This window comes from Chelmon rostratus, chromosome 7 (genome assembly GCF_017976325.1).
Source record: "Chelmon rostratus isolate fCheRos1 chromosome 7, fCheRos1.pri, whole genome shotgun sequence".
Classification (NCBI taxonomy): Eukaryota; Metazoa; Chordata; class Actinopteri; order Chaetodontiformes; family Chaetodontidae; genus Chelmon; species Chelmon rostratus.
In genome coordinates, this window is record NC_055664.1 from 6,421,163 (window position 1) to 6,433,021 (window position 11,859).

An 11,859-nucleotide genomic window follows, 5' to 3' on the forward strand; every position below is an offset into this window, starting at 1 on the left:
AAACATGTATAAGAACAGAATGCAATCATATGCAAAGTGTTCCTGAGCCCACGTGGTAACATCCTTTATACAATCATGTGTTCACAAAGTGGTGAACTTCGCTCCATCCTCGCTTGTGAGCGACTGAGCCTTTCCAGGATGCTCCTTTCATACCCAATCATGATACTATCACCTGTTACCGATCAACCTGCTTACCTGTGGGATGTTCCAAACAGGTGTTTTTGGAGCGTTCCACAACTTTCCCAGTCTTTTGTTTGAAACATGTTGCATCAAACTCAGAATAAGCAGATATTTGCACAAATCAGTGAAGCCGATGAGATGAAACATTACATATATTGTCTTTGTACTGTTTTCAGTTGAGTTTTTGTGAAATTGTTCGTTTTCTTGAGGAGAGACAGTCTCCTGGTTGTGCACTACAAATGAAGCTACAGTCCAGAATAGCATAGCTTAGCATAGCATTAAGCTCTGACAGCCCACATCTCCAAAGTTCCCTAATCAACACGCTGTATTTTTTTTATTATTATTATTGGTATACGCTGGCTGGATTTATCAATATTTTTATCTCAATAATGGATCACATGACATAGAATCCTAATGTTGCTCTATGTGCAGACGTCTGCTGAATGTGTAAACAGGCAGCTGTTTGCAAACACATTCACCAGAACAACTTTATGAGGTGATGTGTCAAATATGTTTTTTGGCAACGTTGGAGCAGCGAAAACAAGCTGTAAACACAACACTGACATATTATCACTCTATGGCAAACTTTTCAGGGAACAGTTTCCAGACAAATCCAGCAGATTTTTTGGAGACATGTTTTAGCTCTCCTTTGCTTCCCACCACTCCTGAGAATAGCATCTGCCTCTTTAGCAGCTAAATGATCCACTATGCTAAATTAGCCAAAACGTTCAGCTGTGAGATTACTGAGATAATAAAGAGTTTATTATAGTTTTATATTATTTATTTGAGATTTAAACAAGTGTTTTGCTCAAATACCAGCTACCTGTGGGATGTTCCAAACAGGTGTTTTTGGAGCGTTCCACAACTTTCCCAGTCTTTTGTTTGAAACATGTTGCATCAAACTCAGAATAAGCAGATATTTGCACAAATCAGTGAAGCCGATGAGATGAAACATTACATATATTGTCTTTGTACTGTTTTCAGTTGAGTTTTTGTGAAATTGTTCGTTTTCTTGAGGAGAGACAGTCTCCTGGTTGTGCACTACAAATGAAGCTACAGTCCAGAATAGCATAGCTTAGCATAGCATTAAGCTCTGACAGCCCACATCTCCAAAGTTCCCTAATCAACACGCTGTATTTTTTTTATTATTATTATTGGTATACGCTGGCTGGATTTATCAATATTTTTATCTCAATAATGGATCACATGACATAGAATCCTAATGTTGCTCTATGTGCAGACGTCTGCTGAATGTGTAAACAGGCAGCTGTTTGCAAACACATTCACCAGAACAACTTTATGAGGTGATGTGTCAAATATGTTTTTTGGCAACGTTGGAGCAGCGAAAACAAGCTGTAAACACAACACTGACATATTATCACTCTATGGCAAACTTTTCAGGGAACAGTTTCCAGACAAATCCAGCAGATTTTTTGGAGACATGTTTTAGCTCTCCTTTGCTTCCCACCACTCCTGAGAATAGCATCTGCCTCTTTAGCAGCTAAATGATCCACTATGCTAAATTAGCCAAAACGTTCAGCTGTGAGATTACTGAGATAATAAAGAGTTTATTATAGCTTTATATTATTTATTTGAGATTTAAGCAAGTGTTTTGCTCAAATACCAGCTAAAATGTTTTGGCCTTCCTCGTCCTCGCCCTTGTCCTCTTACTCTCACTCCTCTGGCTCTGGCTCTGTTTCCAATGCTGGCCTCCATTGCTCCAAAACAAAAGCGCTCACCTGTTGCTCTTTTATGCTAAAGCTCTGATTGCTAATTGTACAGGTGTTTGCCCATGTGATGAGTTAGTGTGCATAGTAGGGCTATTAACTTTAGAAATTTGATTGACAGTTTGTTCCTTGTGAAAAAAAGAGATTTTCTTTATGAAAATTGTGCCAAATGCAGAGAATTGTTTGTAGTGTTTTGCATGAGTTTCATGTTGTGGTCATTGTGTCTCCAGTACCAGTATTTGTGTGTAAACACTTGATGACAGTGTTGTTGGGACACAAATCTGTTTACATTGTGGGCACTTGCCTTACGTGTGGGGACAAAATGCATGTTCCCATAAAGTAAGTTATACAGTTTCAGAGTGAAGATTTGGGCTACGGTTAGGCAAGTAGTGGTTATGGTTATAATTACAGTAAGTCTCCAGGAAATTAATATAAATCTATAAATTGATGGAAACCTAACGTGTGCATGTCAGAGTGTGTGTGTGTGTATGTGTGTGTATGTGTGTGTGTGTGTGTGTGTGTGTTGCGCTCCTATAACTCAACCACTCCAAAAAATGCCATTACAAGGCAAACATCTCTCATTACATCACTGAGCTGACGCTCTATTTTGCTGAGCAGTTTATATATGGCAGATACACACACTCACACACTCACACACACACACACACACACACACACACACACACAGACACACACTCTCACACACTGTGTTCTCATGATAAATGCAGATCATAATAATGCACAGGTCAAATCACCGTTTCCACAGTCTTTTTTCAGGGATCACCTCATCTCTGCAGCCTCCTCCAGGGTCTATATAGGGAGCTGATGATTGGTGGAGATCCTCCTGAGCCCTGTTGGAGTGGACACGCATTCAATTTAGCTTTATAAATAGTGATCTGGTATTGACAATGCTTTTTTCACCAGCCCGCTGTCTCATCCTTCTACTTCTACTGAGTTTCATTCATGCTGGTGAGTTGCTGAATGTGCCACTGAATGTGATAATGGGTTTACTCCATCTATCTATCTTTGATTTTATTCACTGTCGTATGACTTGACAGTCTGATGATAGACAAAATTACAGTGATTCAGATATTTCAGGTTTGCCCGGAAATGATACTTCTAGCTCAAATATTAGAAAGCTGAGGTGATCAAGGTGATTCTTTGCTCATCATTGCGGGGAGAGTATATTGATGCTTGCAGTTGTCGGATTTGGGCTGCAATTACAAACAAAAGAGATGCTGGTGATGACAGTGAATCCTTTGAGAAACTAATTTGGACTGTTCCTGAAATAGATCACAGAGTTTGTTGGTAGAGTTTTAAGTATTTTTGTCGCCCATCACATCAGTGACATGAACAAAAACACAGAGGTGAAATGTTAACAGATTAACTACGGCTGATAGAGCCACAGAGGAGGCTTCTTTGAGCAGGTTGGATCGCCTCAGCTCTGGTACTGCATGAAGGCCAGCAGGTCAGCCGGGCTGCTGTAATGGCCTCATCACACAGGATTAAGATTGCTGTTCAGCCTGAGCAATTCATCAGAAAATGACTGTGCTCAAGTGTCTTTCTCTCTTTTCCCTGCCACTCGGTTTCTTTCTTGAACGTCAGGACGGATTCTGTCGAAGATCAAGGAGCGTGTGCGTAATCTCCAGCTGCAGAAAGCCAAGCTGCATCTCCTGACGCGCGTAGCCAGCGGTCGTCAGCCTCTCCAACACGTGAGGGAGGGCAGGATTCACCAGCAGCTGGACCACTTTAGCCGGCAAGATGTTAGCAGCTTCCCTCAGGTAGAGAAAGAGCAGACAATGCATTAAATATTCACACATTTATAAGTCTGCCCAGGTGAGAAAGTATGATATTTCAATAATACTTTTTGAAGAGTGTACTAAGTTTACAAAGTTTACGCTTGCTATTTTTGTCACCTTCAAGTATATTTAAGTGTACTCATGTAGTCCTTGAGCACCACTGGAGTAATGCTTGAGTGTACTTGATGTGTAAACAGTTGCAAACTTTTTTAAGTGTTCTGAAGTTTACCAGAGACAATCAGGATTCACGAGCATTCAGAACACAATTGCTGTACAACTGTAAGATATCACCAATGTGTTGGAAATATACTTAAATGTACTTAAAATAAAGTGAAATTAAAGTGTTCTTTAATTAAGCAGGCTAATAGTGTAAAGGACTTTAAAATAAGTATTCTTTACTATTTATTTATATATTTTATTACTATCAAATGTATCTGTTATTTAGTACACTTTTTAAAAGTACACTTAATACACACAATAAAGTAGACTTTTCATAAGTACTTTGATATACCACTTTAAGTATTGCAGAATTAGTTGTTAGTTTATTATTATTATTATTATTATTATTATTATTATTATTATTATATTTCTAATACAGTAAAGCATACGACTACAAATGTTCTATTCTATGAATCAAATAAGATGCCATCATGTGCTATTTCCGAGAATTAGTCAATGTTTATCCAAAGCAGCAAAGCTAATAAAACAGCGGTCTTGTCAGCATGAATCAGAAAATAGAGCTACAGCTGTCCCACTGACCTGTGCTGCTGTGGAGCAAAAGTCGAAAGACAAAAACTAAACTGAGCAGCTCGACCAGGCACTGACGAGGCGACGTTTCCTGACAACATGTATTAAAATGTTCAGCTCCGTTTAGCTCATCTGAGGAGGTTAGTGTGCTAATGTGTCCAACTTGCAGCATTAAAAAAACTGCCTGCCTGACTTTCTTGCAGAGGTTCTTTGTGAACGAGGTGTACTGGCAGCCGCCTGATGGACCAGTGTTCCTCTTCATCGGAGGAGAAGGGCCCATCTTTGACTTTGATGTTCTGGCAGGTACAGTAGTATGCATCACATGTCCTCACCTTCTTCACACACCGTCAAACAGCAGATTGGTCAAACAAATGAAATGTTTGAGTGAAAGTGGAAATAATGAGCGAAGCATCATATTGTGTGTCAGTAAGATGACTCTTGTTTGCCAGCATATTTTTCACCTTTACTTTATCATTCCTGCACTGTGCTGTGCTCTGCTGGTACTAAATATCAAATCTCACACCATCTTCATCATCCTCACATCTTTTTCATGTTTTCAGTTTTGAACTGCAGCGCTTGCTTTCTTCACAGTCTTCCTGCCGGATAAGTGCTTCATACGTCTTCATGCCATTTTTGTGCTCTGCAAGATTTCTAGCCTGTAGTGCAGCATAATTATATACACTCAGAAATCACTTTTTGTAACAACATTACAGTCAGATTATCAATGAAAACTATTTACAACTCTCTGTCCAAATGGGGAAAAATGACTTTTACATACCTGTAGCAGGTTGATAGTGTTCACACGTTTGACCTCATTTAAAACGTTTAATCCCTCATACTGTGCTGGTATTTCTTGTTAAAAAGTATTAGACTTTGGTACACACTGAATCATATCTGCTCTGACCATGCTTTCCCAGGTCACCATGTTGAAATGGCTGAAGAGCATGGGGCTCTGCTATTGGCTCTGGAGCATCGTTTCTATGGTGACAGCATCAACCCTGACGGCCTGAAAACGGAGAACCTGGCAGACCTGAGCAGCCAGCAAGCGTCAGTGTCTGTGTGTGTGTGTGTTTGTGTGTGTGTATACATGTATCATTGAAAATGTGTGCCTTTCACGCCATCGTTGCATGTGTCATCTTGCATCAGGCCTTGCCTTGGTACAACCTTGGTACAACTGAACATACTGTACAACACTAATCTACAGTGTGTGTGTCAGAAGTTTCCAAACTTGGTGAAAATAGTTAAACAGGGTTTTTTTTTGTGTGTGTGTGTGTGTGTGTTTTTTGTCCAGGCTTGCTGACTTGGCTGTATTCCACCAGTACATCAGCCAAAGCTTCAACCTGAGCCACAGGAACACCTGGATCAGCTTTGGAGGCTCGTACTCTGGAGCTCTGTCGGCCTGGTTCAGAGGAAAGGTGCAGGACCGGATCCAGATATTAATGTCATCACTTTATTTCACATGAGAATTCTTTAAAAGACCAAGATATTGTTGAGAAATTATCCTGGAGCGTGAAAAGTGTTTGTAGAAATCGGTAATGTATGAAAATATTTCACTTAGTTCATTTTACAAAACATCAAACCAGAGTCTTCATAGAAAAATCTGCTGATAGGAGACAGTTGTGAGTGTTGCTGTGCAACTGTGGGAGGGCAATATTTCCTCTCTCGTCACAAAGGATGTTGTTCACACCCTAAAGGACAGAAGGAAGGACTTTCCAATCATTTAGTGAATTTACACCCACCATCATGTCTGCCGCTTAGAGACTCCAGGTCCACAACCTAAAAGAAGAAGATGATTTTATTGCTAGCACATAATATGCAGTCTGGCTATGATTTATGATCCTAAACGTAAAGTTTAAAACATTTTCCATCACATGAGACACACAGTTAATTCAGTGTCACACTCAGGTCCTATATTATTAATAATCTACTCTGCTTGTTCAGATCTAAAAGATGACGCTGCTGTTATCGTATTCAATATTTTCTTGCCAGCAAATCCCACGAAAAGACCAAAACCAACAATGCATTTGTCTGTCTCTCAATACTATCTGACTACTCTGTGGCACTCAGCCCCAAGCCCATTTGTTCCTACTGAAGATGAAAATCTCCAAAAAATTTATCACAAATATAGAATTTCATTAAAAAAGAAAAGCCTAAATCATTTAATAATGGCTGGACAACATAGTTTTTAGCTCATGTTACTCAAATGGGATTAAATAGTGTATTTGTTGGGGTCTATTTTCCAGGGTGGCTTTGGCTGCTACATCAGTGAGCATTCACAGTGTATGTGGTGTACGTGAGACTGACTCAAAATAAAGTTACAGTGACCCTGTTCATTGTAGAAAACACGTCAGCCAGTGCTACAGTGTGGCTCACTGATGTGTTTTTTAACACTAGAGCTCTCAGACAGAGGAATAAGATACATCAGGCTTTAGTAACACAGACAATACTTGTTAGCAGGATCAGCTGACTGGAAAGTACAGAACATCACCAGACACCATACTTTAATACACCTGCTCATGTTAAAATGTTTAAAACTCTATTCTGCATGTACCACACAGGTCAGACAACGGACAAAACAGTAGATGTTATATGAATGCAACAAACTGTATATTAATTCATTCTTAGCTCTTGTCACTCCTCTGTCTCTGTTGCTCTTGATTTCTACTGCAGTTTCCCCATCTGGTGTATGGAGCTGTGGCCTCCTCTGCTCCTGTCAAGGCCAAGTTGGACTTCTCCGCCTACAGCAATGTAATCTGGCACAATGCATGGTCACAATATTAGCATATTAGCAGGGCCATAGCCAGGATTTTTAAATATACTATGGCCATGAGTCCAAATGGCCCCCAGTGCAACTGGCACCCGAGATTTTTTTGAGTTAAAAAAATTTAAAAAAAATAAAAATGACATTAAAATACATTATTTAATTTTCATTGTAATGTATTTCTGTCAAAATAAAAAATTAAAAAATCATGTTTTTATGAGTCTTAAAAGAATCAGTCTTAAAAACCAAACCTATGTGTGTAATCACAGAATATTAATTCCCTTCGCAGGTCATTAAACGCCCCAAATTCCAATATTATTACCAAGGACCTGACCTTAGTGTACTCACTTGTACCTGCAGCCCTGCATATTGCACATGCAGAATTGCTAATTATCGCTAATTAGTCTATGCACGCCTCCTCTAAATAACCATATTCTCGCTCTCATCTGTCATTTCCTCTGTTTCAGGCTGTTGGCTTGAGTCTCATGAATGAAGCAGTTGGTGGCTCAGAAAAGGTGTGAAGGCAGCCACCGTCTGTGCATCATGTCAGAAGCTTGAAATTCCTGTCTGTCACATGTGTTAACTTCACCCTCATCCTCTCCCTGTAGTGTCTGGCTGGTGTGCGGGAAGCCTTTGCTGCCGTGGAAGCAGCACTGATGGGTGGTAATGCCAGCCAGGTGGCCGAGGACTTTGGCTGCTGTCAGATCCCCAAAGATCTTGATGATCAGGTGAGAGCTGAAGTGAAAGCTGCCATACTTTTTCATGCTTATTTTGAAGAAAAAAACTGCCAATATTTAGGTTAGTTTTGTCATGGTTGCATTTGCACGAGTAGTGGAAACGTTTCATTCAGCCATTACTTTTCAAGCGTTTACCCATTGTCTATTTCAGCCTAATATTCATACTCTCAATTGCAGCACATGTTCAGGTGTTACAGATAATTCATTGTGTGTATATCTTTTAATCATATCGTAACAATGCATATCATTTCTATACAAAATCTAAACAGTTTACATGTACCCTTGGTTGGGAGTTTCACCTCTTTCTTCTCTTTCTTCTTTTTCAGATTGAGCTGATGCAAAACTTGGCTGACATCTTCATGGGAACAGTGCAGTACAATGAAGAAGGGGTGCTCATGTCCATTAATGACATCTGTGCTGTTATGACCAATAAAAGTGAGACACATGTGGTGGAGGTGGAGGCTTACAACCGGCTTGTTAAACTTGCACAGGTATGAAAAGCACTCTTAGTCGGCACAAAGATTGTAGCTTTGCTTGTAGCTTCCCCTTTTCATGCATATTATAGCCACAAGATGTCACTGTTGAGCCATTTCCATTCCAACATGCTTGCAGTCCCTCAGGAGTTAATATGAAAAGGTTCAACCTTTTGGGATTTCTCTTGTGAACAGAATCATGCAGCCAGAGACCCAAAGTGCAGGTGTTTTCTGTGTCTTCTGTGTTTGTTTGTGCACTCTGCAGGTCTACCGTTCCACCAGTGAGGAACCATGTCTGGACGTCTCCCACGAGACAACAGTGAAGGATCTAATGGACACGTCCCTCCACTCAGGCAGGAGAACAGAGAGACAATGGACCTACCAGACCTGCACCGAGTTTGGCTTCTGTACTACACACACATGCACATGGACACACACACACACACACAACTACACACCGTTTCCATAATTTCCAGGGACATTACATAGACTTACATTCATTCCTGGAGACATACAAATCATAACCATACCCATTACTTGCCTAACCCTAACCCTAACCTAAACCTAAACCTAACCCAAGTCTTCAACCTAAAATTTAATGATAGACATCATGGGGACTTGTGTTTTGTCCCCATAAGGAAGATGGCTCCACAACGCGAGTAATACATGGCCACACACACACACACACACGCAGGCACGCACACAAAACAACACACTTATAGCCAACCATCATTCCTTCTTTGTGTGTGTGTGTAGACCAGACGTGTGAGGATACCACGTGCCCATTCTCTGGGATGGTGACCCTGCAGGTCCATACTGAAGTCTGCCCCATGCTGTTTGGCATTTCCCAGCATTCCCTGCCTGGACGCATTGCATTCACTAACACTTACTATGGAGGAGACAACCCACGCACAAACAGGGTCCTCTACGTCAATGGTGAGTCTGGATTTACTAGACACAAACAAAAACCACAACATAGGACTGAACCTAAGATGTAAAGTAAGGGAATAGTGAGTTGAGGAAAACTGAAAACCAGTGCTTATTGACTCATTTAAAATCAATATCATCATTGCCACAGGTGGAATTGACCCATGGAAGGAGCTGTCAGTGGTAAAGGACAGGACTGAGGACGAAGCCGAGACCATCTTCATTGAGGACACTGCTCACTGTGCTGATATGATGAGCAGAAGAGTCACAGACCGCTGCTCGCTCAAGAAAGCCAGAAAGGTATGACGTCTCAGTGATAAGATTAAGCGGCATGACAAAGACAAAGATAATAAGCCCCTATATATTTGACTGAGAGCCACTTACTAGACATTTTTGTTCTGAAAAAGTACCTAAGTATTATTAAATACTCAAGGGAAGTTGTATTTAAGCACAGTACTTGAGTAAAGGTATTTAATTTAGTTTACTTTCCATCTCTGCAACTGAGCTAACTGCAGATGAAAGCCAGAAGATGTGACCAAAAGTTCTAGAGTATTTCCAGTAAGTGGACCTTATGTTGTCCCTTTACAGCCTTGAATGCTGCTTCTTCAGGCCCCCAATATTTTATGTTCTTGATTATTTGTGTATAAAAGCATCACATTTAAAAACAATGAAACCAATTAAAAATATCCGGAGTGACACCTTCAGTCTGTTAACCCTGAAAACCACCTGTCAGAAAGAAGCACTGTTCTCAAGCACATATAATAACTATGACACAACAAGCATATTTCTTCCCTGCATGGCTCATAAAGTGTGTACGTTGCCCTCTGTTCTCAGGACATCGAGAAACACGTGGCCAGTTGGCTGAAGATGGCTGCCCAGGAGAAGACGGAGAAAAGAACTGTCTGATCGAATCACATTATAACCCGATCAGCTCTCATCACCGTTCCCTGAAACTGATAAGAAGCAGTTAATAAGCTGGCGCTGCTTCATCTTCGTGCTCGTCTTCCTCCATTTCCTCTCTGAGTCTCCGTGTTCTCCACCTCCTCACTGTCCATCCATAACAATCTCACAGCACTGCTTTGATCTGCCTGTTTGTGTGGTTTGCTTTGGGTTTTTAAGGATTATTTTCCTTGCCTTTACAGAGGTTGGTCCGGTTTTTTAAATTGCTTTTCATTTGGGAATGCAGAAAAAAACTTCTTTTATTCTCCTTTTCTCTGGCTTTCTTTATTTTGGTTCATTATTTAAGACATTATTTTATGAATGTCTTAAGTTAAGGTTAAGAGTTAAGGTTAGATAAGGTTTACATCTACTGAGTTCATGAATGTTTATTCTATATTAATTTAATATCCACCAGATGTCATTACCTCATAGTATCACTAGGGTGCGATGTTGCTTCATGTGTGTCGAACCCATTTCTTTCTCCTCATTCTCTGTGAAACATGAAAACTCTCAGTAGTTTGCTACACTGCTATACTGTATATCTATTAATCTTAATAAAAGGCAGCACATTTCTTTATTGTGAACTTTCAGCAGAGATTTATTTCTGTCATTATGGAGCATTTGTTCATGAGTTAGTGTCACGTCACAGCGTGTCAGTGTGTCTGTGATGCTGTTGTGTTGTTGTGTTTGCAACAGTGAGAGAAATCATGAGGCGATGGAGAGTGTTTGTGTGAGCAGGCACCAGTTGTTCCAAGGCCATCTGTTTCTGTATGGGCTGTGGTGTGTGTGTGTGTGTGTGTGTGTGTGTGTGTGTGCGTGTGTGTGTGTGTGTGTGTGTGTGACCCTCTCAGTAGGGGGTCAAAAGTGGGAGGTCACGACCTCACTGACCCTGTGGGAGTGGAGATCATCAATCAACTAGGGGCTGGACAGAGCAGCGGGAGGGCACACACACACAAACACAGACACACACACACACCTAGATACTGTAACACATACACTCGATAAACGTCCCTGGGAAACAAATAAACATTGCATCAAATACATCAAAAGTACATTTGACTCCAACAGGTTTGATGAAATAGAAACATACTCACATTCACTCACTCACTCACACACACACTCAGCCTATTAGGCTGGCAGTAAATGTCTGAAAGGCCTTTATGCATGTAATTGTGTGTGTGTGCGTGTGTGTGTGTGTGTGTGTGTGTGTGTGTGTGTGTGTGTGTGTGCTTTGTTTGATAACATACAAGCTTTCTTTGGCATGGAAAGCCCTCAGATGCTATCACACGCCTCAGCTCAGAGACAGAGCTTTAAAGGTGGAAAGTGAGTAAACCTGAAGCACCTTTTCCACTGCAGCACTTCCATTTCATCCTCTTTCTAACATCCGCTCATCTCTTTGCTATTGCAAACAAGCACACCCACAAACAAACACACACACATTTACATACACTCCAAGAGCCACTATCAGGGTTATCAGGCAGCACTTGCAGAGCGACGGCGCATGCTTTTTCTCTCTCCTCCATACCTCCTCCTCCTCCAGCCTGTCCTGTTGATCAATGAGGAAGTTCT

General features: G+C 40.8%; 1 protein-coding gene across 1 annotated transcript; it reads left to right on the plus strand.

Annotated features, from left to right (window-relative positions):
- Positions 1 to 2,815: 2,815 nt before the first annotated feature.
- On the plus strand, positions 2,816 to 10,257 carry LOC121609147 (thymus-specific serine protease). Its single transcript, XM_041940708.1, has 13 exons — positions 2,816 to 2,876; positions 3,513 to 3,688; positions 4,657 to 4,756; positions 5,371 to 5,500; positions 5,745 to 5,868; positions 7,124 to 7,201; positions 7,682 to 7,729; positions 7,823 to 7,942; positions 8,278 to 8,442; positions 8,690 to 8,831; positions 9,181 to 9,360; positions 9,503 to 9,651; positions 10,186 to 10,257. Exons 1-13 carry the CDS (start codon positions 2,816 to 2,818, stop codon positions 10,255 to 10,257), a joined length of 1,545 nt encoding a protein of 514 aa, XP_041796642.1.
- Positions 10,258 to 11,859: the final 1,602 nt, after the last annotated feature.